The 27,887-nt window shown below is 35.9% G+C and overlaps 1 protein-coding gene across 1 annotated transcript in view; it reads right to left on the bottom strand.

Moving 5' to 3' along the window:
• Positions 1-1,048: 1,048 nt before the first annotated feature.
• The window catches only part of CEP128 (centrosomal protein 128), a 133,045-nt gene continuing 106,206 nt past the window's right edge, over positions 1,049-27,887 (bottom strand). The window contains exons 21-24 of the mRNA XM_063334037.1: positions 12,132-12,209; positions 10,089-10,202; positions 6,343-6,451; positions 1,049-1,483 (exon numbers count right to left, since the gene is read on the bottom strand). Of these exons, the coding sequence (XP_063190107.1) occupies positions 1,377-1,483; positions 6,343-6,451; positions 10,089-10,202; positions 12,132-12,209 (408 nt within the window). The 3' untranslated portion in view covers positions 1,049-1,376. The remainder of the gene's footprint in view (positions 1,484-6,342; positions 6,452-10,088; positions 10,203-12,131; positions 12,210-27,887) is intronic.

Raw genomic sequence — 27,887 nt, 5'->3', positions numbered from 1 at the left:
ACAGCATTATACACACGCAAAAGGTAAAGGAAACTTTTTAACCAAATTAGATTTTTTAAAAAAAAATTTAAATAATTTAAGTGTATAGAAAATGAAAGGAAAATGAATTCCATTATTTTCTCATTTCCTTGTCTGATTTTGATGTTCTCAACAAGAAGTTCTGTTTGAAACAGGCTGAATAGGAGGGGATTGTCCAGTAAGTGCACTGCCCAGAGAACCCACTAGGACTGCAGAACACTCCTTCAGAAAATAAATTCAGGTGGCACATAGTGACCTGAGAATTAAGCCTGAGACACCTACAGTGCTAAGACAGCGTTTCAGAGAAGAAGTAGGCTTCCTAAATATGAAAGAAGCCTACAAAACAAAATGATGTTCATGTTGCTACAGCACTCTGATAGATTTGGCAATTTTTTTAAGGCACAGTAGTAGTGATTCAACCAGAAGCGCTAGAGAGGAGAATAAAACAAGGACCATCAGAAACATGTGCATTTCTTTTGGCTGCAGAAAATTCTGCTGTGTTGTGCTGTTTGAGACCACACTAACGCAGAATTGCATAGGATTTGTCTAGAATAGAGATATCTGAACAAATACAACTGTACAATATGACACATCTCTTCTAATAGAGAGCAAAACAGAATAAATAACTGACCATTAAACCCTGCTATTAAAATTTGCACAGCCACATAGCAGTGTCCTTCAACATGCTTAATACAGATGGGTGAGATGCAGGTGCTGTTAAGTGCCTTACCAGGGGTCGTCTGATAAAACTGTTCTGGTCGGAAGAATAATTACAAATATATGCTGAGCCTGAAATCATTAGGCGAATTTCCACTAATTTTGAGGAAATTTGGTTTTGTTTAATATTTATTGCTTCTTTCTTAAATAATTGTTGCAAACTGAAGAACCTTAAATCACAAATGTGTCTGCACAACACTGTATAATGACTGTCATAATAAATATTAGGACAAAGGTAATTTCTGAATATTTTTTCATTATTAATAATGTTATTAAATGTTATAAAAAAACAAATGTCAGAATAATTCCTGTACAGGGGTAAATAAGCTCATAGCAAAGATTAATGTCACAGGTCTTTCATAATATTTCAGGAATACAATAAATTTAGTTTAAGAGGACTGCAGAAACAAATACAAGAGAATAGCATAATCCCAGAAAACCTTTGGTGTAGAAGTTACATAAATTATCACAAGAGTTCATTAGATTCACTCCTGGTGCTTTTTCATTTAAGCGTTTGGCAACAGTTGAATCATTAAGGGTGCATCACTCCTATAGCAGATGGAATTACTACTGTTCAAAACCAAAAAAAGAGTGGAATGGAATTTACCACAGAGAAAGCTGGCATGTTTTTGTAAAATGTTCTACTGCTTCCTTCTTTCTGCTTGCAGCTTCATTTCACTGACAGCAATATTAATGGAATCTTCCTTGGTGCCACTTTTATCAAAAGGAACCATTCTTTTCCTAAGCGCTAGAAATAAGTCAGACAAAAAATTAATTAAACATCTTCAGAGAAACACATAGATTTTGCTGATTGACTATCCATGTTTATATGAAACATATACTTCATTATACAATATTATAATTTACACAGCAAGTAACACGGCATTAATAATTATTCAATATTCATACTGCTATGAATTGAGAAACTGACTTATTTTTCTAGAGAAACAGATTTTAATATATATAATACAGGCATGGCCAAGAGCTTTCTTATACAGAAGAAATGTAAACTGCATTTTAAAAAAATAATTGATAATTCCACTAACATTTAGTTTCCATTTAATTGTCCAGTATTTTTGTTTAAAACAAAATTGTTTACAAAGAAAATTCCCAAAGGAATATCTTTACCAATAGCATGGACTAAAGTCAACAAGTGACACTGAGCAGGTGTTCACAGGATGCCATACTGTGTATATACCCTCACAGCAGGCTGCATACATAATGCTTATCTCTAAATACTTTATATTGCATCAAAATCTAGACAATACAAACTGAAAGAACATCTTATGATAAAGTGCTGGAGGAAAAAAAATTTAAATATCCAAATATCTAGCAATTATTTAACAAAAGACAGAAATTAAGGGGAAGAAAGTGAGCACCAGCTTATACAACATACCCTTCTTCTCTAATGGCCTTCCTTATATCATAAGCGTCTAAGAAAAACGTTCCTTCCTGATTGTTTATAATAAATACCCAGAGTGCAATGTTTTAATAGTCCAGTAAAATTGTAGCAATATATAACCAAAAGTTATTTCACAGGGAGCAAGTCTTCACAGTTTGATTAGTAGGAATGAGATGTTTTCACTTTCAGGAGGAGAATGAAATCACTGCGTTCGGGACATTAGTATAACAGTGAGTTATCATTTTTCAGCATAAAGTTTTCAGTATTGTTCCAAAACTATGCTACTGTATACTCCTGTGGTTTGTATTCAAAGTAAAGTGAAAAATCATAAAGGAAATTCATTGCTAAACTAAACCAATTTGCATTTTTCAAAGCGATAACATCAAGCTTCCAAGCATTCCAGGTTGCTATCCTTGAGCAGCCTTAGAAGGTTTTGTTCTAGAATGGTGTCCCACAGCATCATGATGTTACAGTCTTTTTACTTGTAATTAAGTTACTTATTTATAAACGTCAATACAAATAGTCTTAAGAACTTATGAAAAAGTAGGGTGATAAAGACAGACATCAGCATACATTGCAGGAGTTAATTGATATGACAATAAAATCAGCATTCAGGGCAACTTGTTAATCAACCATGATATCACTCCTACTATATACCATGTTGACACAAAAGTGTTGTGTATCGCCAGAGCCAAATGGTCGGAGAAGACCGTGATCCCACCTACAGAAGTTGGGAAAACTGGTGGCTATTTTCTTCTCCATAAAGTCACAGCTTATGAAGCCCTGGAACATAAATTCCTAACAACAATAGAAAGCCTGAAAGCCATATGGCTTCTGGGAAACCATCCAGGTTAAAACCTTGAAGTGATGAACTGTTCAAAGAGAAAGGCAGGACCCAATTCACAAAGCTAATGCAAAGCACGTGTAACTCTAAGGAATTTTGTAATATGAAATTTAAGAAAAATACAGTGGCCATGAAAAACAATTTCTGAGGATTATTCTTTAGATAACAACTAGTAGTGACTTTGTAGACCAAACGTTTTGGTCTGGTAATAAACCAGATTGCAAACCATGTCTAATGAATGCTTCCTTGTATAAATTATTTTCTCAGTTAGACTTCTTCCTCTCTCAGAAAATGTGTATAGAAAAAAAAGTTCATTCCCACGGCATATTTAAAATAGTTTGTTATGGAAAAGCTGTTATAATTGCAGAAATTTCACCAGAAACATGAAGACCAAACATAAAACAGAATGTCAATGTTAATTACTTTTCTCTTTAACTGCCTGCTGCATTGGCAACTTTTTTGCTAAATATATATATGGAAGCAGATTGTTTTTCCCTTATTTATTTTTTCATACTTTTTTGTCTCTCTTTCTTCAACCAATTTTAAACTTAAATCCCAGGATCTCTCTCGCAGATAAATTAAATTACATCAAACATGTCTGCTCTCCTCCCTGGTGCTCTCCACAAGTCATGAGAGACCCACATTGGGAAGGGAGCTTCTAGTACTACTCATTGACTCCATAATTAACTCTATAGGTTTCATGAATTTAAGAGAGATGGAGTGGGGAAACATTAAGTCACAAAGGCTTGCGAACTGCTCCAAAAGGTAAATGAAAAAAAAATAATGTCCATTCTTCTGATTCTGAAGAAGTAAGGAGAAAAATTAATCACAGAAAAATAGGTGATGACATGTATAGGTAGATAGATTTATTAAAAGCTACAGGAAGTTTGGGAGCAAAAAACTTCAAATTATACTTTGCTGTCAAAGTCTCAAATTATAACTCATTAATATCATTACTGAAATTAAAAGTTCGTGGCATTTATGTGACTAACATGACTGAAGTAGCTGATTTTATCATTTGCCACTCACTGACAATTACAAGAAAAGCTCCTTAATGTTAATACCGCTGCAGAATTTTCACTGTCCTCAAGAACTACAGCACCAACATCAAAATACACATTTGACTGGTGGAGATCAGGTTCAGCATGAAGGGAAAACATTTAGTCACTACCCAAAGTCTATGGAATAATTCACACACCTTAGCCCCATAAACTATCGCTGACATTCACAAAGGGCTGCGAAAGATGTGATGGGACTGATGGGAAACCTATTCTTTCCTGGAATGACAGCTGGAAGCATATTGGAGGACATCTAAAATGACATCAGGCATCTCCAACAGGCACCTGACTTGCTCTCATATTTACTTTCTAAGCATAAAGAACATATAATAGCACCAAATCTTCGGAGAAAAGAATCAGAAAGTGAGAAATTAACAATACCACCCAATTCTATCCTAGTCAAATCAAATCAGGGATAGGAAAAATATTCTATGCCTACTTCTCTGGTTTAGCCTCAGAAGATTTGACTAATGGATTTTTATAGAATACAAGTAAGAAACTAAAACTCTAAAGAAAACTCTGAAGATGTCTGTATGCAGTTCCTTTCCCTTAAAAACAAATAGGAAAAAGTGAAACACATTCACTGTTTTCTTACTTTTTTTCTTTTTTAAAAAAAAAAATATTATTGTTTAAAATAGCTTTTTACCATCTGGGCAAAAGAACAAAACTAAAAACACTCTCAGCACCATTCTGGGATTCGGAAAATATGAAATATGAAAATCAGCTTAATTCACGATGTGGAAAATACCTTCCTAAAGTTTTAAGCAAGAAAAAAAAAAAAAGGTCCCTCAGCCATGCCTGAACGTGGTTTCAAAAGGAGCCTTGCTGAAACGCCGAAGACTTTGCAAATATTTCATAATGATCAACATTGAATCACTACAGTCTTTCATTCATCATTTATTTTTTTACCTCCAGAAAGCTTAGTGCTGGTAAAAATCATTTGAATCATACTGGTATTCAGAGCACATGGATCCTGTTTCTCTGACAACTGCCTAAAATTGTTTTAAACGTACTAAAGTAACAAAGTCCTAGCAAGTTCCATTCTGGTTAAACAATATAAAGATACTGTAATATTTTAGCAACATTTATGCTGTATCTTTAGATTTCAGCAAGTTTTTCCAGTGGAATCACAGCATTGTTGAAGTTGGAAGGGACCACTGGAGGTCATCTAGTCCAACACGCCTACAAGGTATGGGTTATTTCTTTTCTATCCCCCAACCAGGTTGAGCTATACTTTGACTTGCAAGACTTTGACAGGGATGAGGTTAGGGAAAATGGAAAACCAGCTCTGAGTCAAGGGAAACTGTTCCTGAAGTACAGATGAGATGGAGGCATTTGCTCTTTTGCTTTAGTCACGTTACTGTTATTCAGTATGCTCTGCAAACAGATAGTAATCACAACCCACAGATTCTGAAAGGAAAAGAAACCAATTATCTTTAACCTCATCAGATCAACTCAGGACTTACTGGTGAGCACTAAAGTACTGCAGCACTCATTCTAAGATGCAAAGGCTTGAAAGTGCAATGAAGCCTGAAATAGGACTTCCCATTCCACAGAATGCAACTTACTGAATAGGTTCCCAGTACACAAACTGGCTACATTGAAAAGGAATGGAAGGCGATATCCTTCTGAAGAAAAGTATTCTGATATCCATGTGCTGATATGCTCAGAAAAACCTTAAAAACCTTTTTGTTTTAAAGCTAGTTTTGACACTCATGCAAAGGTGTGCCTGTACCAGCTAAAGATCTAATGTATCCTATCTGTCACCAAGCAGTTCCTAGCTATATCATGCATGACCACAAGTTGTATACCACTAGAGGATAGAAAGAATAGTTAAAAAAAACTATTCAAGTAGAAGCAGAATTAGCGAATTCAAATTTCACTGTTAAACTGCTACACAAGCACAAAACTAACTGGTACAAACGAAAGATCTGGGAAACAATCCTTGGCTAAGGATGTCTCTCTGGTCCCTGAAAAGACACACAGCTTACGCAGGTATGATTCTTCATGCAGAGACTCAGAATCAAGTGCAGCCCTTTTTCTGGCGTAGGTTTGGATGACCAACAGAATATATTGTATGTCCCAGTTAAAAAAACCCAAACAACTATCAGTGGTATGTAATGAAATACTTCCTAGACAGAGGCATCCATCCAGCATCTAAAGTTAAAGCACAGGAAGACTCTTAAGATGGTTCTAGCATTTTTTTGGTCAAAAAGTAGTATCTTACTCTCTCAAGGGAAACAGCTTTAAAAGATGACAATACATTACTTGTAGATTTTTTTTTTCTGTGAAACAATACTTACAACCTGAATCTGAGAGCAGTGAGCTGGACAAAAAGCTATTTTGAGTTTGCCAACTAGAAGAGGGAGCAGCCACTTCTATATCAGAAATTTCAGCATCCATTTTCACATCCTATGACAACCGAAGAAAAATAATTTTTATCTGTTAATATCAAGCAGCTGGAAACTTCAACAAAAAACATACAGTAGCACACATAGAGGTATATGCTGTGATTTCACACATGCTGGAAAATACTGATTTAAATTCTCAGAATTCTTGGTTTGCAGTTAGGTTCAAATTAATTTGCTTATGAGTTTCATGCCCATTTCATCGTTACAATATCTCTGTACAAAACTGCTTTGCCTTGAGAAAAGCATTGGGAGCACTGCAAGTTCTTGTCCCTACAGTAAGTTGTAAAAATGCTCTCTTTCCTGTTTACATCACATCCACAGCTCAGGACAAAGCATAGCGACAGCAAACACACCAGTGGACGATGAATTCCTCATCAATGAACAGTCCATATGAATTCACTAAAGTTCCACAAATAAGTAGTAATAGAAATTAAATCCATTTTCCCTGTCACTGAGGAAACTCAAACTTCATTGTTATATCAATGAAGTTGAACTTATTTTTCGACTTTTTTTTTGTTAAACCATTACATAAAGTCTGAAGTACAATGCTACTACTTATGGTTAGACGCATACAGCGTAGCTTCTTGGTGAGTAAAGTCATTTGGTCTATAAGCTGAAAAAAGATCATTTTAAAAAGGCCATTTAAGCAAAAATCTCCGTAAATCTTTATTAGCACTGCAGCAAGTAGTCCCCAGTTGCAATACCTTCCAAAATAAGATTAAAAGCTTGGCTTGATATCCAAATTACTCAGTTTCTTGAAATGAGAAGAGATAATAATACACAAATGCATCAGTTTATAAAACACTCATTTTTGCTACTGAATTCTTATCATAAACAGCCTCAGGGAATTTGTTAAAACATCTTGCAATTTATAATTCATGCTGATACTAACATTTGAAAACTAAACAGAAAACAAAATGAAATTCAACATTAATTTAGAGATACAGTGAGCTTTTGTCCCATCACCAAAGACGGATTTACTCCTATTAAGACTAATGGAATTAAACATATTAATCCCCTTATGTGCTGATGAGAGACTTAATACCTAAAGTGTACATAGCACAATAACAACTTTTAAGGACTAAAAAAAGGTTTTGTCTTTTCATTCTGCCTCCAGAAATGCTATCTTAGAACAGAGCTTTTAAACAAGCAAGGTGCTTCTACCACCACCTGCAATACAAAATGGCTTTCTCTACAGAAATTTTAACTTACAGAATGTGCCTTTTCTCATGCGCTTCATTTACAACTACACCTGCATGCTGTGTTTCATTAGATGGTCAGTTGTTCATGGCAGGGGAACTGTCCTAAAATATTTGCATCAATCTATCATAACGTTTATCTTCAGTTTTCCTCCAGCCTTCTCTTTTGATTTCGCTTCAGTTGGTATTCTCTATTATTTATTGTACTTTTATACATTATATTTACCTTCTTTTTCCCCAATTTCTTCTTTATCTACTATCACTCAGCCCTTTCTTATTTGAAAAATCACAATTGTTGTACTCGATGGTATTCTGCCAGCCTCTGGCCTCCTTTATTACTGGAAATCTTACATTTTAACACTTACAAATAGCAATTATGATTTTCCTGGGCTTCTAAGCAACAGATACTTTACAGCCATCTGAAAAGACTACAGAGGAGTAAGAAGATTGAGTGGGGACAAATGAAATCATAAGAAAGGAAGAAAAATAACTGCTTTTAGGCGAACATTCAACTTTGGTTTCATTTTTGCTCCTTAAAATGAAAAGAGGCTAGGACACAGGATTAGATAATGCCTGTCTGAGATTAATGTTGGGAAGCAAGCTGAAAGAAGTTTATTACCAGAAAGGCTAGAAAGAAGAGCATAACAGAGGAGAAAGATTAATTCCACAAGTAATTTTATCTGAAAAGGTCAATGTAAAAATTTTACAGGAACTCTCTTTTTTAAAACATGCATTTTCCTATCACCTACCAAATATCTGTCTACTTTGTATAGCAGAAGTACTGCGTTGTGTGCAGAGCATGAATCAAAATTATCAGAAAGAATGAACTTGCGTGTCCTCAAGCCTACGCTCTTCCACCAACCCATTTCAGAGACTCCCAATAGACAAATAGTAAAATAAAAAAAATTAAGCAACAATGCACTTGAGTGAGTTCCAAGGGAGGGTAAGAAAGGCAAGCATTAAAAAGGTTTTTTTTAGACTAAGCTAGCCTGATCACTGAAATCAGATTAGCACCCGTCTGTTACTTGTTTTTGAACATTCTGTTCTATTTGCAACAGCCGTGACAGCAAAGAGTACTGTATGTCATGCAAAAACCCAATTAGGCCTGACTAAATGGAAGCCATTAAATGCTCTCTGTTGTCCAAAGAAAGAGGAAATATTGTTTTGGGATCTGCTTTATACTGGATTCTGAATATAGAGTTCAAATCATGCAAGCTCAGTAAGTTCAGTCAGCTTAGTGCAATATTATATTCTACCATCAGCTGATTGCATTCCACTTAGCTTTTCAAAGTTTTCCAAATTTCACTGGCTACTGAATTAGTAACTCTTGCATGAAGGCAAGAGAAATTCAAGAAACTGGAGATTATAATTAGCAACAGACTGAAAGTGAATCTGCCCTGCTTCTTCCTTTGGCTTTTTCAAGTAGCTTAATACCTTCTTCTTACAACAGCAACTTACTAAGCTAAAATACTCTGTATTTATGTTTTCCTTTTTCACTTTTAAAAGGACCTACAGGTATGCATGTCCTCATTTTACCGAAGGAAGACCACAATGGAGGAGATGGGGAATACAAACAGCTTAAATTTTTTTGATACATGGTGTGTGATCCTAGATTTTGAGCTCAACTGCATAGAGACACCGGTAAGAGTCACTGCCAAAGAATCCTGATAAGTAGCAGAAATATTAGCATGACACTTCAGTTCTGATCACTTATTTCAACCATGTCCACAAGAAATTGTATTTCTGCCGAAATAGGTGGCTGTCACAATGACACACAGTGAGATGTGATATGACAACGAACAAGTTAATACGAAGAGAAAGAAAGCATGTTAACAACTGAAAGGTGAACTCATCACAGGCAATGTTTCTAAACAAGAGCACTGCATTTGTATTGCAGGGGGTTAGGAAATTATGCTTAGCCCTGCTATCAGTCCGCTAAGTGACCTTTAGCAAATCACTTCCCCTCTGTTTGCCTGGATTTTGTTTATGTATGAAACGGGCATCATACCGTATCTTTTGCAAAGAATGCAAAGATCAACTACTGAAAAATCACTATACACAATCTACAAATCAGTCACCCTTTTAATGGAGGAAGCAAGTTTCTGTATTTATCTTTTATGTGAAAGGACAAGGGAAAATTGAACAAACCAATCAAAAAAATTGCTGTAGACAGTAATTTGACAAAGCAGGTAAACACTTCAGAGTAGTAAGACACTTTTTTGTGAAATTTTAAAGATTTTTGGAAAGTATCCATGGCACTTTACAATGAACACAACACTTCTGTCATCAACTTTTACATCAGCCACGGCAGATACATAAACCAGAAACACTCATGTGTGATTTTAGTCTGTGTTTGTACTAGGATTTAATATACATCAAATAAGCTTACGTTGCTGATTCAAAGTAATCGGGAAACAAAAGTGGAGTACAAACACATACCTTGAATTGCGGGACTCTCTGCTTTGAATCTTCCAGCTGTTGCTGTAGAGAACTCACTATTTCTTTATACTTTGTATACCTTTCCTCAATCATCTCCCTTCGGCAATGGGACTCCTAGAAATGCATTGAAAGATCTAAACGATTTTGTAATGTGAAAAGCAATTAATAAATGTTGGCTGGCTATTGTAAGCAGAGTATCACCACGGATTTTCAATACAGCAAGAATGAATTAATTACTGACTTTCCGAGGCTGAAATACAGGGGCCATATGAAAGCATAATGTTCTGTACAGAAAAGTAATGTTAAAATGAAAACAGGTTAAAATGTGAACAGCCTCATCCTCAACTGGTGAATGACCTCTTATAACACTTTCCAAAGTTCATTAATATTATACCTTCTAACAAAGAAATTCTGTAATGGTGAAAAACTAATTACAGTACTGTAGAAACAAGCACTTGAAGAAAAAAAGTGTTCTAAGGATATGGACTAAACAGTATTTTCAAATAAGAAAACATAACACTTCTCACTGAACTAGCTAATGATTCATTTGAATGAATACAACTCCCAGGCAACTTGTGAGGCATTATCAAAGATTTACTTTCTCTTTCCTTCTCCCTTCCTATGAAACCATTAAGGGAAGAATTCCTAGCAGTGGAAAGCAATGAATGGCTTTTCATTCATGCATACCACTTGAGAGTAAAATATGCTATTGTACAAAAAAATCCAACGTATTATTTTCAAATAGAAGAATTAATGAAAGTCCAAACTGATATCCTTCTCACAGCTAAGGTATAAAGCTTAGCTCTGTTGAATAATAAATTATTTATTAAAAAATACACAGTTGTTGGTAGGGACTCGTCTTAAGAAAACAGCCTTTAAAAGACTAAGCATCAAGGAGAAAGAGCTAAAACTAAACCAAAGAATTTAGGTTCCAATCTAATGAATGCTGGCTAAGCGATAACTGCAGCAAATCAGAAAATGACAATGTCATTTCAAAGTAATGTTAAGCAAGACAGCGCAAGCATGAAGGAGATTGTAGAAACCCTACATTTAAGCTTCTGCTTTGCCTAGCTGAGAGGAGAATTTTTCCTTTAGCAGTGCAGAACCATCAGAAACAGAAAGCAAACGTCAACCTCTGTCAGAGCAAAAAGCTCTTCTGGGGATACCTGGAATGTGATATTAAAACTATATGTCTCAACAATACTTTCTTTTTTTTAAAGACTCAGACATTTTAATCAGCATTTGTGTTCCTAAGTCTGTCGATGACAGCAATAAAATAGTATACAATTAGTAACACATGATCTCCTGCAAGAACACTTCGAAAAAACAATGTTCCAAACAAGTACGTTTGGAAATGTTCACACCTACCTCAGGATGAGAAATTCTATATAGGAAATAAAATGCAAATCATTATGCATTTGTTGATCTGTGATTTAATACTGATTTAAAATTTATGTTTTGCAATAAGGTTCCAAATTCTTTTTTAGTAAATGAACAATTTCATGTATGGAAAGTAATAATAATACAGTGGTTTAGCCACTTAGGCACTGAAAATCTAATTTGAGGCTTATCACTCTTGACAGCACTCCACCAGTACTGTCAATATGTCCCACTGCGTCCAAACAAACACACCTTCATTTGATAGTGATACTGGAAAAATAAGTGACAATTATTGGCGTTATGTCAAAACAAAACAAAACAAAAAGCTGTAAAGCTCACCTATTTTTCACTCATTACTTTAAATATTCAAATAACCAGCACAGGTTATTTCATTACAAATTTTCAATTTTCATCACTCAATACAAATATTCTGAACCAGTAACTAGGACTTGACCTATTATGCTCAGTTACCAACGTTTGCTTAGAGCACCTCAGCAGTGTTACTAATTGAGACCTAATTTATAACCTCAAAAAATCTGTATAAACATGAAAATAAATTTCTGTATGTTTTTGTCTATATAATACGTACATATGTCATTTTAAATATCTTATCAACCTATTTATCTAGGCACCACTGAAAGAGTCAAATGAAATCTTTCTCACTCCAATATCTTTGAAATCTTCTAATAGGCTCAGTTTCTCAGGAACAGATTCCAGATGGTCTAAAGCTACTCGAGTACTCTGAAGAACAGAACACAAGACAAAACAGAAAAAAATAATCAATTCTTTCAGCTATCTCAAACATTAAAAACCTATTACACCTATGGAAACACATTTGTAGGTATGTACGTGTCTGTAAATTAGAGAGGTCAACAGTAAACAGGCTGTTAAGGAAAAAGAAAGACAAAATAAAACACAAAGCACAGTTTCCCTAATTTGAATCTCCACGAATAGTTACCAGTTTATTGAGCAGAACAATACTTACTTACAATTTCAGAGTTTATGTAGCCTTCAGAATGAAATTTTCTTGTATTGCACTTCAGGGAGTAACGTACATTTAACAAAAAATGTAAAACTATACTCACAATGTTTATATATTTGTAGTTTAACACATAGTAGAAACATACCCTTTTTTTTTGGCGAGTACAAATATGCGCAGTTAGCACTTAGCTAAATATAGAACAATCAAATTTCCTCTTTTTGGTTTAGACATACGGTATGTACTGCTGAAAGATGAATTACCGCTCTAGGGAGTGTTAGGGTTGGACTCAAGTGACACAAAATATCTAGCGTATAGCAAGATGCAAAGAACTGAAGAAGATGAGTATCATGTTTCGGGTTTTGTGCACAGGTGAAGTTGGTCATGTATGAAGAGTAGTCATGCCCCATAAGCGAGATGCCTCTGGGGCTTCTCAAAGGCTGCCCCTATTATTTGCTGAAAAGCAAGTAGAAACAATACTGTTTGTACTATCTGAACAACAATTAGTATTTCCTCCACAATTCTATAAATTGCACTTCTTTGGATACAGTTCTGGTAACCTGGTATGCAATCTACTAGTAATAGGCTTCATTAACCATAGCACTGCTCTGGCACTTTCAAGCAAAAAATCTGTATAACAAACAAAATTCATCAATCCTGAAATCAAGTACTGTTATACTGTAAAGTCTGTGCAAGCCTGTGTTAACTTGCCCTTAACTACAAAAGCTCTGTTGCTAGTCTTGGAAAGTCTCAATCTCACCAACATGAAAAACATCCCATTTAGATCCCAGACTTAAGACCTGAAGAGACTAAAACTACTAAAACTTTCAGTCACACCAGGATAAGAAAAATCAACGTGAACCTCTCGGCACAAGTGCAGTGTACTCCAAAAAGCTGTGTTTTGTATCACATAAAGCTCCCTGACAATTTTCAAAAGCAACCCGATGAGTCGAGAGTGTGTAGCGTGTGTACTATGCTGGTTATAACAAATCATGAAACATCAGTAGTATTAGCAAACAGCAAAAATACTTTACCAGTGATTAATACTGAAGGAACTGGCTACAGGCTTCACTGTCATAAAAAAGTGTATATCTATGTAAGCTAATTCTTTAGAGAAAGAATGTGATTCTTTAAATGCATAGCTCGTATTTCTTTAGTTAAAACTCAATCACATAAAAATTTATTAAAAAACTGAAATGGGACAAATGACAATGAAATGAATGCTCATGTGAGCAGGCTGCTTAGCTAACAATATAAATATTGTTACATTAATATTTTCATTAATAATCTTAAACACGTTACAAATACAATGAATACCATATATTGTACATCTGTGTAATAGGAACATTAATAATTTAGCAATATATTAAATAGCATTATATGAAATATATATTGTACATACCAAAAGCAACATCCAAATAGTATATATTTCTATATTATAATGCATTAATAGCAGTATTATTAAAATTAATATTTATACTGCTACCACGACTAGTGATCCCAGATGTTTTCCCGCATGCTGCTATTAATTATACAGACAAGCAGTTACCGGCACAATGAACTAAACAAGCCATTGCTCTTATTATTTATAAGCAATATTGCAAATTACAATAACATATGAAAAGATTACAATAACGTAATATATGAAAAGATTACAATAATGTAGTATATGAAAAGCCATTACATTTTGCTTTGAACCAACCACTTGGCTAGCTTAACTATATGGTCTCTCATTCCTATACTGTAAGAGACAGCATACGACCAATCAATGTTGATCTTCTCCCTGCAACTTCTCATTCTACACACCTCTTGCAATCTTTCCCATTAACGCTTTTCAGGCTGAAGAGTCATAGTGTGCTCAGTTGTTCCTCACATGAAAGAAGTTTCATGCATTTGATTTTTCTTATGTCTTGTGTAGCCTCTCTAGTTCTGTCTTTTATTAAGATGGGGAGTGAGGAGCGGAGAACCAGAACTGAACGGAGTCACCTAAGTGCAGACATACCATCCATTTAGAAGCAACGACATCTGCTTTGTTGTCTGCTTCTCTCCTAACAGTTCCAAACATTCAGTTCTTAAGATTGTAATAAATATGCTTTCCATAACAAATGAAGGTCAAGTTTCATAAACAACGGGATTCATTTGCATCTCACAGGACTGAGCTTGTAACCGATATTCAGCTCCAATAAACTAAATTAGGTAGTAGATGCAAGACTGTTTTTTCTGTTTCTGTAATTATATGTATGAAAAAATATTATGTATGTAAAAGTATTTCTCTACTTTTCTGTAATTATGAAAAATTTCTACTGACAGTTAATATGCTGATTATATTAAGGACTATTTCTATAAAACCACCACCTGGTTAAATCTGTTTTCCAGATATTTGGGTTCTTTTTCCTTCTGAGACTACTGAGGTTCAAACAATATCTCCCATCTTCTAGGAAGAAACTTTTACCCTTAGATTGTATGCTTAGCTAAAAAAGGGCTCTCTTATCCCACTGTTACATTGTACGGTTGGAATGCAAGATGCAGCAGGAGAAAAATATTCAGGAATTCCCAAACCTGGCCCTTTTTTCCAGGTTAATTTCTACTCCTTACACAGTGCAGAAGAGAACTAAAATACATTGCAGTGAAAGGTGCTAGAATAACAACTCCATTATCACAGGTAAGGGGAAAGAATTTGACAAGAGAGATGGATAAATTGTTGCTTCAAGAACAATAGGAAGAGTAAGCAGCCTATAAAATGGAGTAAAAGGACTGACCAGCAAGGAAGGATATTTTAGATTTCAAGGAACACAGGGAGAACTGTCAAAAGTGAAAGAGAGTAAAACAAAGATTCTTTAGTCATTTAACAAGAAGAAAACAGAAATGAGACAGGGAAAGTAAGGTGGAGATAATTTAGGTATGAACACAAACCAAAATGAGTACTTTTGCATTTCTTTTATACTAACACATTAATTTTGTTAGATTTTAACAGGTTAATTTTAAAAAAATGTACAGGAGTTATGCAAGACTAAATATATGAAGTTAGGCCTGAAAGATAGGTAAACCCTTCCTGAAATAGGCAGCACTGAGGACCCACAGTACGAAAAAGTCCTTAATTGCAATGTTGACAACTGACCATGGCAAATGCTGGAAAAAGCCTGGAAGGAAGAAGGCGTACACTTGTGCGGACTTCCAGTGAATAAAGCAGGGCAAATCAGTTTTGCAAAATTCAAAGTCAGAATTAATAAAGGTTATTTCTTCTAACAAGAAAACAGTACTTTCTTCTTTCTCAGCTGCTGCATGAAAGAGGAAGTTAAGTAGATTTCACACTTCGGTAGTCATGTTTGGACCAGAACTAAAATTTATTGTATTAGCTTCATAAGAAGTTTTGTATTTTAATGTGTAACTTAATTTGCAATCAGTTTTTTTTACTTAAAAAATTCACCTAAGAACATTTTATAAGGGGAAAAAATTACTTTTCCTGTAACACATCTGGTTCTTTACCAGAAAAGAATTAAAGAACCTGCAGTTATATATTAATAATGAATGTACAAAATGGATTCTTCTTCATATTTTCAGGATTCAATCAGGCAGGAGGCTTTCATATTGTGTCTAAAGAGTGTTTTTCACAGATTATAGTGTAGAAACACTTTTATAACCATAAAATATTTTTTTTTTCAATTGCTACTATACATCTCCACTTCGAAGTAAAATTGCCTACAGGTACCTATCAATCTCTAATGTTTCCCTTTAATAAGAATCAACCATTTCACTTTTACCACAGTAAAGCACTATTCATTCATATTTCATGCTTCATTTACAACGACCTTATGTTCATCAAAGCATTGATTTTCCACTCCATTAATTTATGATGAGATGCAATGTTTGCTGCTTCTTCACAGAGTAGTCCCTGGTACTGGTCTGCATGTGTTTTTCTACGGCTGGGAAATATATGAGAGACAACAGACCCTAAGCAATCCAAACTTAACTATATGTGAAACATAATACTGAATCCTGATGTTCAGCAGTCACTCTAGTATCACGCAGATCTGATGGACACACGTCCACAGAGTTTTTTTACTTTGAACACCAACAAGTCCCATACTGCTTCAGAAATAAAATCCTTCCTCACAGGAAATAACTCCACAATTGCAACACCCCCCGATCTCTCCTATTGGTCTGGTACCAAATTAAACCATAAATATTTTAAGCTTATGGTATATGTTACCCAAAAAATTTTGCTAAAGTATTTTGCTCATGAACCGCAGAAAAATATATATTTGAGATGTCACACAGAGTTGAAATCAGTTGCCTGGAACGCTGGACACATTTAATGTAATGGCTCCTCCGCATGCTATAAAGTACATACAATTTATAGCAATTTTTTTTTTCCACCTACAAACATTTTTGCTTTTTTTCCCCCTGTGTTAATAAAGAAGACCTGTGATCTGTTCTCAACATAAAAGGAACTCAGGCCCTAAGTGTAAGCCCAGGTGCTAAGCCATCCCATTTTTCAATTCTTTCTCTAAATTCCGATGCCAAGACCTCGTATCAACACCGTCTGTAAATGAAGTTAAGGAAGACGCTCGTCACCTGTTCTCCCAAAGTGTCTCCCAAATACATCCCCTCGATTTCACATACCTTTTGTGGGGCTGAAAAAAACCCTATTAGCTGTGCCTTAGCTAGTCCTAGTTAGTTACATTATTAAATGTAATCTTGAAAGCAGAAGACCAGCCTTTGGTTTATATGCATACTTAGTCTCCTTGGTTTTCCGGTTTCGTCAAGAATCATGTGGATAAAGAATGATATAGGCTACTTGAATTTCTGAATGGGTTTTCAGATTCCTAAACTTTAAACCTAACTTCACACACAAAATAATGGGCTCTAAGCCAACCATTACTGCTCAGAAAGTAGACCATGGGGTAGTGATACATATTTCCAAGAACTTACTAATTCAGTGGATGTAACTGGGAAAGGAGAAAAAAAAAAAAAAAGCCACAGAACATAGTTATTCCCAAGTATGAATCCACAGTGTGCTTCCATCTTGACTAGTGAGTGCAGCTGTGGAGCTCTATTTCAGAACAGAAATAGGGAAAGGTCAGGGAAGAGCAACAAGAATGATCAAAGCCATGGAGCGCTGTTTCCATCTGAGGAATGATTAAACACAATGACTTGAAAAAACAGGACTCTTCAGCCAGGAAGACAGATGCCCGAGGGGAGAAGTGACCAATTTTCATAAAAATCAGAAGTCACATAATGACAGAAAAATGTATATGGGTTTAAGCAGAAAACTGATCAAGTTCATGAATGAGAAAGAGCATGGAAGGGTTCCAAATTCATAGAAACTGCATCTAGGTCCAGAAGTCTCTGAACTTTGAATAGCTGCAATCAGAATGAATGAGTGGGAAACAAAATGTATGTCAGCCCTGTTCATACACTCTTCCCTAAGCATTTTATTTTGGCCATTGTTGCGACGTCTATAGCTGGGCTAGATTGACCTTTGGTCTTAACCAGTACAGTTCCTTTCATATTCTAAAATTCTCACAGTCTTCTGAACAGTTTGTGAAGTGACTTGAATAGGATAACTCACACACTAACATTTGCAGGGACAGAAATGTGTGCCTTTTTCACAAAACCAATGAAAGGAATGGTAGTGATGTGCAAAGAAAAAAAGCCAAGTTTGTTAATGGAAATTCAATAAAGGCACCAGCAACAAAAGAATATGTTGAAGAACAGGAGGGAAAGGTGATGAAAGAGTTTTTAGCTGGCCCACAGAATTGGTCTAGCAATTTAATGAAATGCACAGAAACCTCTTCAACATGGATCAAATGCCATATTGGTATCACTAAGGACTGCACTCTATTCTATTAAAAGAGATGGATTTAGCTGCACAGAAAAAATATGAAAAAGGATCTTCGAAGCACCTGACATAGAGGGCAATTAAGTGCTGTTAACTTTTTTCCCAGAAATCGGAAAGCTGTATGCCATAATGCATACAAATAATCCTAAAGAGACCAATCACATCTGTCTGCTCATTGTTTAACGGGGAACAGAAGGTACTGATACCGTGCACTGATGGTACCGATAAGAAGAAGAAACACCAATTGTACTGACTGAAGCAGTATTAATGGTATTTTACTTAACAGCAGTCTCTTCCATAGAGTGAGTGCCATTAATCTTTCTGTTTTTAAAATAAAGATTATTTACTTTGAAAAGGGGCGTTCTGTGTTTTCACAGAGAATGATAAAACAAATTACTCATTTTCCATGACTTCATACAAACACTTTGATGTTTAAACTGCATGTGAACAGTTAATCCTCCTATATTGATGTGATCTTAGTGATAGTTTCACACTGTCTCAAGGGACAGATCTAAATCAAAATCAGATACACATTTTATTTTTAGTCGCAAAGCTGCAATGCTAAATGCAAATAAATCAAAGCAGGTTTGTATATAGTTGTCCTAAAGTTTGCCTTTATAGTCGATATCTTGAAAACATGTAAACATAAACCAGAAACCAAACCTCATTGACTTTCAAGTACAGTGCTCCTTTCTTTTCTGAAGTAGGTAAAAACAAATGGCTATCTGTATAGCACAGATATTTTTCAAAATTAGAGCTGACTTAAGTACTGGTTAGCTAATCCCCAAAGAATACCTGTAAAAAGATTAAATGTGACTGTAATTTTAACTGACTGCACTGCATGTCAGCAGGCAGTTACTCACGATTCAGATAGATGAAAGATGTAATGCTAAAGGTGACCTACGATGATTTATTTTTAAATGGCCTTAGCATGTTGAATACTTAAATAGCAAGAATAGAATGCACCCAGCACGTATAGAGGTATCCTTTGCTTTCCCTGTTAACATCTGTAAAACTATGCATTGTCAGCTTCTGTCTCCAGCACTAGACTGACACATCACACACCTGCTTTTATACAGGCTGTGGTTCTACTTAAGAGGCCTGAGGTTCTCGGTTGACTTTCATATGCCAGCCAAATTCCATGATAGCTGGGACGTTCTGTGACCAAGTACATCACATGTATAAAGGGGACTTTAAGAGAAAGCAGAAAATTTATTTTGTATCTTTATATTCCACATATACAATTACTCCAATTATATCATTGTTTTGATGATTTCAGCACATCAAGAAATCAATTTACCTTTACAAAAAGAGGCAACACAGGGAACAGGACAGGGAACTTGGACAGGGAACTGCTGGAGAGGGTGCAGCAAAGGGCTACCAAGATGATTAGGGGACCGGAACACCTCTCTTATGAAGAAAGGCTGAGGGATTTGGGTCCCTTCAGTCTGGAAAAAAGACGGCTGAGGGGGGACCTTATCAACACTTATAAATACTTAAAGTGGGTGTCAGGAGGATGGGGCCAGGCTCTTTTCAGTGGTGCCCGGCGACAGGACAAGAGGTAATGGGCACAAACTTGAGCATAGGAAGTTCCACCTAAACATGAGGAGGAACTTCTTTACTTTGAGGGTGTCAGAGCACTGGAACAGGCTGCCCAGAGAGGTGGTGGAGTCTCCAACTCTGGAGACATACAAAACCCGCCTGGATGCGTTCCTGTGCAACCTGCTGTAGGTGACCCTGCTCTGGCAGGGGGGTTGGACTAGATGATCTCCAGTCCCTTCCAACCCTATGATTCTATGAACACATGTAAATTTATCAAGTTACAAAACATTCAAGTTCAACTGGCTTTTTTTAATACTACATTATTTCATCAGAGTTTTAACTAGTGAGATTTTTTTTTTTTTTTTAAGCAAAAACTACACTTACATAAATGAAAAACAAAAGACCTTTGTTAACAAAGGACTGCAAATGTCAAACTAACTGAACTTTTTATTTAGACTCCGGATGTTTTTGCATGGAGGAGATCACGTTTTAATTAAGAGACCTTCATGGAAGCTTCCTTTCCTGTTTGCAATGACATGGACCATCTCTTCTCTCATTCATAAGCATGTAACATCCCTGTGGTAACTACAGGAATTGTTTACATGGAAAAATATTAGGAAAGTATTTCTTGAATTTTTAGTTGTTTGATGCATACTAGCAGCTGGAAATGTGGAGGAGACAGTGCAGTATTTTGGCAAGCCAGCTCGCTGTGAATCATCAGCGTGTGCTCCGAGTAATACTGGGGGTCCACAGCACCAGTTTTTGAGAATCTATTCTTTATCATTTACTAAGATCTTGATCAAAGACATCCAGACATATTTACTGGAAATTAAGAAAAAATATAACAGAAGTGACAGAGTGTGTAAAGTAAAGCAACGTTAGTGGGCAAACATTCTCAAAAGGTATAAAGACTTGTCATTCATTCATGAATGCTATCTTCAACTTTCTGTAACTCTGCAGGCTAAAAATCTTTACATGTAATTTATGTTAATGTTTTGTACACTAACAGTATTTCATCAAGCCTTCCAGAAAGCATTAAAAAAAATAAAATTAATTAACACAGTCTCTATGGGAAAGAAGAAATATTGTTCATTTTTACAGCTGAGAAAACTGAAATACAAAGAGAGAAGCGATTTAACCAAGGATTCACAGCAAATCAGTGTCAGAGTAGGAAAAAATATAGTAATTTGGCTTATAGATTTCCCCATTTTAACCAAAAGATGCACAACAATGAGAGAAAAAAAAAAAATCTATGGTAGCATCAATAGATGTAACCGAAGTCTGTGTCTCCCAAGGTATAATTTGATCAAATATAAAACATTTAAATTTAAAACAAAGGACCTAGCAGCACATTAGAAACATTTTAGTCAATAGTCCACTCTCAAATAAAATTGTAATTTATTTATTTTGTGATATATAAAACAAATGAAAAAAGCACATGATACCAAATACATCTAGTTAAAGAGAAATAACTAAAATATCTAAAGAATTACACTCTTTTGTAATAAAGATTTATCATGAGATTTTTACTTTCTTTAATGGAAAAGGATTTTGAGAGGATTTTGGTTTATTAAAATCTGGCAAAATGTTCACTACTTGCAACACGTGGAACCCATCTTCACAATATCGAAAGGAGCTTTCTATTTAGAGAATGTAAGGGCTGCATCGGGGGGAGCGTTGCCAGCAGGTCAAGAGAGTCTAGTCAGCCCTAGTGAGATACATCTGGAGTGCTGGGTCCAGTTCTAGGTTCCCCAGTACAAGACAGACATACTGGAAACAGTCCAGCAAAGGACAACTAACATTCTTTAAGGAACTGGAACATCCCTCCTGCGAGGAAAGGCTGAGGAAGCTGGGATTGTTTAGCCTGGAGAAGAGAAGGCCCAGGGAGACCTCATCAATGTGTACAAATATCTGAAGGGAGGGTGTAAAGAAGAGGGAGCCAGGCTCTTTTCAGTGGTGCCTAGTGCCAGAACAAGAGGCAATGCACAAACTGAAACACAGGAGGTTCTGTCTGAACATAGGAAACACTTTTTCACCGAGCACTGGCACAGGCTGCCCAGGGAGATTGTGAAATCTCCATCCTTGGAAATATTCAAAAGCCAGCTGGACACAGTCCTGCGCAACTGGTTCTGGGTGACCCTGCTTGAGCAGGGGGGGTGGACTAGATGACCTATAGAGGTCCCTTACAAACTCAAGCATTTTGTGATTCTGTAATGTACTGTATTACTGGTATCACCGCTAGAGAAGCTATGAAGTTATTAGACCAAGCTGTTAAGACATGCACCATGATTATTTGTCAATTAATAAATATAAAACTGTCATCCTGACTGCCAAACAAAGAGCAGTTTAATAAAGTTTACAGAGTTACCTACATTTTGTAACCTGCCTCTTACAGGCAATTTAGCAATAACTTCTTAGGCTAATATTTTAAATATTCTTTAACAAATACACAATAAGATATTCTTGATTACACTTATCTGCAAACCCTCAACATAAGTATACATATACATTTGTAACAATATGTTATTTTATTTCTTGCACTAATTTAGTAATTAATTTTTTTAAAATAGTGAAGAACATTTTTACTAGACAGTAATTTAAAAATAATCAATTTTTATCTATCAATTCTGGAGGGAAGGGGGTTTAGAGAGGTGACATTAGAAATACACATATATATATATATATGTTTAGTTTGTGGACTTTGTGCAAATACACAGCCTTAAGTGAAATCCATAAATCAGAAAAGATATGCAAAATCTTATAAATCTACTTATTTCAGTATTTTTCATTCCCACTCTAAATCCCACAATGAGCCAGAAAGTGAGAAATAGGTATGAATGAGACAGAAAGGCAATTGTTAAAGAAATAATCGTACTCTCAACAGCAAAATAAATTCTTTTACAGCAAAAAAAAAATTAAAAAAAAATCGAAATGTTGGTGGAAGAAAACTGGAGGTGGCTGCATTAGCAAAAACCTAAAAGAACAAGTAAAGCACCAAATAGTAAGGGGCAGAGGATGGATGAGTATCAGGGTATTCAAGAAGAGCAATAGATATGTAGGGGGAGAAGACAACCTCAAGGACGAAGGGAAGAGGAAGGTGAGCATCACTTGAAGAGAAACAGCTGGCTGCCAGCACCGTCAGGTGGCAGAAGTTACTTGGTGGGAGTGAGCAGAGGAAGGACTTGGGCAACCTTGTGAATGTTCTCCACCCCCAGCAAAGGGAAGTGACACACTGGCTCGCCGATGAAAGGAAAGGAAAGGGCGAGGCAGGCAGGACAGAGGATCTCAGACTGCTGCTCCTCTCCCGGTCATTTTTATAAGATCAAAGACTGGCTCTTTTCTGGGAGGACCAGAAGGCCTTTGATGTAATGGAGTTTTGGCAAGACACTACAGAAGCAAACCAAGGGGAGAAGAAAGTATTAACCCTTAGATCAAAGATTTCCTAAATATTCATATAGACAAAGTAAGACCAACATCAAATAATCTCAAGAGCTAACAGCAAGATTTACCTATCGATGGAAGGCACATCGAAAGAGAGAGAGCATCCTAACATGGATGGTGTCAGGCAGTCGCATAATCTGTGAAATGCATTGGGCATTGTCATGCTTCCAATTCTTCTTTTAAAATGGGTGATAAATCGGAAAACTGATGCAAACTTGAGCCTACAGGACAAGATTCTAGTAGCTTTTACATTGCTGAGTGTGTGCAGACAGAAATTTGTTTTAGTGGTATTCAAAAACCTTGCTTTCATGAACATAAAAATACGAGTTACAACAAAATACATAAATGTTCATACTAAAGAGGAAATTCACATTAAGTAACAGTTTTGCAGAATACTTACAGCATTACTGGAGTTAAACTAGATTTATGACATTGTAACAAAAAGCTGAATCATGTCCAGAGAAGTCTGATCCAAGCATTCTAAGCAAGTGGTAAACTCGCTTCTGGGTTCTCTGCTGGAAGCAGCAAGCTGTCTTATTGATCAAAGGATATAGAATGCATATGTTTCACTGGAATAGCTTCAGGATGTGGCTGGTTTCAAATTAAATTTCCCAGTCTTTTATGTCAGACTAGTACTACGAAGGCAGAGGAATCTGACTTGCAGTTTATGCTCACAAAGAACACGATGTAGTTCACAGAAACCCACTGAAGTCACAAGCATGGCACAGTGGCAGCGTGCACCTAGAAAAGGCACCCTGACCTCTTTATAAGAGTTAGGTACACTTCCCATTGTAGCTACATCTGAGAATACAATACAGACTTTGTCCCAAGAAAATCATACACCTTTGTCTATAAATAATATAGAGTTAAATCCTCTATGAATTAAGCTACACTCAAGAATAAACTAAATCACCTTATTTATAGATAAATCATATTCATTTTGGCAAAACATCAGACAACATAATTGATTACTAAAGTAATCAGGAAAATTACTTGTTAATAGCTATGTAATAATCAAATTCACTTTATTAAACAGTACTAAACCAAAAAAAAGAGCCAAACAAAACACATAATCTCTAGGTACTCAAAACCTCAGTTTTGCCTGCACTTGTTACTGCCCTGGCACTTCTCACGATTTGAAGGATTATTCCAGAATATGCCTTGGTTCTTCAGCTCCTTTTGTACCCACTAGCGAGTCTGCCTAAGTAACCCTGTTCTTCCTTCTTACCTTCCAGCTTCTGCTCCTGCCCTGGGCACCCTGCTGGAGCAAGGAGTGGTGTACCCATCTACTGAATCCTACTGTAGAACTGATCTGACTGAAGAAAGAGAGCCAAAAACTCCAAAAGATTGCTGTGATGGGTACTATTTGTTCTCAGGTTCCTTAAGGGAGTGACCAGATCAGGTGTCATGTCCTGAATGAGGATGGTAATACAGCACTTTCCTTGGGAAGCAAGTGAGTTGGCTAAAGGAAAAAGAAGATCCAAGAAACTGTCAGGTATAGCAGACAGCGTGGTTCACGGGTAGGAGACGGAGCTTCCAGCTCAAACTGACTGCTGAGAGGAGAAGGAGCTGACAGGGCTCAGAGATGATGCAAGAGACCCACAAGTTTGCTGCAACTCACAAAGTCACTTAGAGCTTAAGTTAGTCACTTCAGCTAGGCCTGGAAGGTTTATTCAGCCAGAGCTCCGAGTCTGGCACATTTCTTTCCCAATATATTTCTTTTTTTTTTTTTCCCCCCTAAGTTGCCGAATTAATCACATGGCAACTACAACAATTTAACTGGCAAGTGCAAGAGCCAGAAGTGAGTAAATCATAGAGAAAACGAGGAGAGTGGGCTGCCAAATATCCCTCTCAAAATACGTATACGTACACAGTTTTCAGGTAATTCTGTAAAACAGACAGAATTTGTTTGTTTTAAATAAATAAGCCAGTGTGATAGTTTGTTTAGGTTAAAATCTTTATCTAAATTTTTAAAAGAATGCATTTACTATTAGATGTACATGTCTTCTCTGTTGCTTAAAAAGGTATGTGCAGGGTAGAAACAAGGTAGAAACAAAGGCTGCAAGAGGCTTCACACTTGTAGTAAATATCAGACAGTTCTGCACTAAACTTCATCTCTTCCTGTGCAGAGCAATTTCTTCCCAGTATTAGGCAGAATACGAATGATGTGGAAGAAAATGCAGAAGAGATTCCTAACCCAGACATCCCATGGTCTCACAGCTTCCAAACAGCTCTGGAGACTTGATGCTTTCCTATGCATTTTGTATAGCTTCTGTATGTGTGTGTTCTGGCTTTTCCCCTCTCTTGCCTCTTTTTGTATCTTGCATTTCGTGAATCTCATGAACTACCACCTTTCTGTAAAAACTCTCCTACAAAGATGCTTTTTCTACACAACTGAATTTTTTTTTTCCTCTAAGGATTCTCTTTGAATTTAATACCTTATGTCTCTATTCCATTTCCATTCTCTATAACCTGAATCAAATTACAAAATGTGTGACTGGTGGTACTTTTTTGATGTCGCACTGAGCAGTCGAATAACAAAAGATAAGAAAATTATACAAATATATGAGTACCATAACTGTTATGTACTCATTGTTATAAATGCTGCATAGATACACAGCTACGTAGACATACACAGTATAAATGTAAGGATTCCCAAGGGTCCCTTAAATGGCAAGCCTTATTCATTCTTTTACTCAAGGACTTTTCTATCGTAGCTCATCCTGACACATTCAGACGATGTAAGTATTACTCTGTGTGTATTTTCTTTTTAAAAGAAGTGAAGGTGGAGGAGGAGAGAGAGGGAGAACGTTATCATCCTCAGAACTGAAACAGAGATATAAAGGTCAAAAACCACTTATTATTTTAAAGTATTCACTATGAGCTATTTAACATCAGACTTTTGAGTATACTTAGCAATATATATAGCTGGAGCTCCCACTGAATTTAGCTATTCCTAAAACTTTGTATTTCTGAAAATCAGGCCTCAAAAGTCACAAAGTCAGATAACCAGAAAAAAAGGAACACTAAGTAATTAACAGTCTGTGAAAAATTTAGTTTAGGTGATTTGCCTGACATCATAGAGGAACTTCATGGCAAAAGTAAAGTGAGTGCCTTGGGAGCATTTGACAGCCTTAGGGATGACCATACTTTTCTTGCCTGCAATCTCAGGGCTTAACTTTACACATCTTCCAATGTTAGCAATAAGGAAAGCAGAGATTGATTTCAAGCTCTATGATTTAGCATCACAAATTTGCCTTCAGGTATTACCTCCCAACTTACATTAAGAAAGAAAATTATATTTTACTGATGATAATAATCCTCTTCCTCTCTATCTGAACAATAACTTACAAATCTTCCTTCTTAAAGTAGAAGCAATTAAAAGTATAAAACGCAGAAAGGCTCCCGAAAAAATAGAAACAAAGATTGTCACAAAATATGGATTGAATTTGCATGAAGTTGTGATATTTGCAAGCAATTACCCTTTGCCTGTGTCAAAACAGCTCTGGGAACAGAAAGGACAAGGCATTTGCAGGCAGTTTAACTCATGGTTCGTGAGAAATGGATGGCAGTGGATGCATGCCTGACTGGTTGTCACGTAAACAAATCATGAATAAGAGATGCTCCTGAACAGAACTAATGTCCTGGCAACACTTTACACTAACACAGCACTATGTGAAGTGCCAGGACACTGAATTTGAGCACTAGCTCCCTGCTCCCACAAGGCAGGAGTTCCAACACTGCACTCTGATTTACAATGGGCCTTTTATGTGTGAATGAAAGCTTTTTTTAACATATTAAATATATTTTAAATATATTTTTTAATTTGGAAGCTGTTTTCAGAGATGCACAGACGATCAGGAAGGATAAAATAATAATTTGAACAAGCAAATTTAAAAAGTTTATATTTGCAGGCTTGATATTGTCTCAGTACAGGTTTTTTTAGATGAAATTTTCTGGGTTTCCAATGAAAAGAAAATACAAGCCTGATAGTTAATATTGTGGGATGTCTAATTGGACATTTCTACATAAGAAGAAAGAAGCACGGTTCAGAAATTCTAGTGCAAGCTGAGACTCATCCCAGCTATTCCACGTGATAGACTTACTAGTTTGGGACACCTGGATAATCCACCTGCATTCATAGCATATAAATGTATGAAGGCTTTTGTCATTACAACTTAATATCTTATTAAATTATATTAATTAATCATTAAAATGGTATTCCTTCATGCTTTTAGTTGCAGTGTTGATGTGGGCAGATGAAAAAAGTAAAAGTGTAAAAAGCACATGTAACAGTCACTGAAATAATTAGATCTATCACATGGACCTTGACCATTAGCAGTAGAAAAATAATATCATTTGTGTGCCTCAAATCTATGACATTTCTTTTCCCAGGGATGGGATGAGGATTGAACTGTACAGAAAAACTACAATATTACACTGTATTTCACATAACCGGTGTTTAAATACCTACACAGAATGGTGCAGTGTAAAATTATCATACCTTCTCTTAAAAGTAAAATGAGAGTTAAAAGACAATTAAAAACACAGAACTGTAACCTTTTTAAAAAAAATACATAAAAAAATGTTTTTCATAATTTAGAAAAATTATCAG

This window comes from Chroicocephalus ridibundus, chromosome 4 (assembly GCF_963924245.1).
Source record: "Chroicocephalus ridibundus chromosome 4, bChrRid1.1, whole genome shotgun sequence".
Classification (NCBI taxonomy): Eukaryota; Metazoa; Chordata; class Aves; order Charadriiformes; family Laridae; genus Chroicocephalus; species Chroicocephalus ridibundus.
This window is presented reverse-complemented; position numbering and strand designations above follow the sequence as displayed.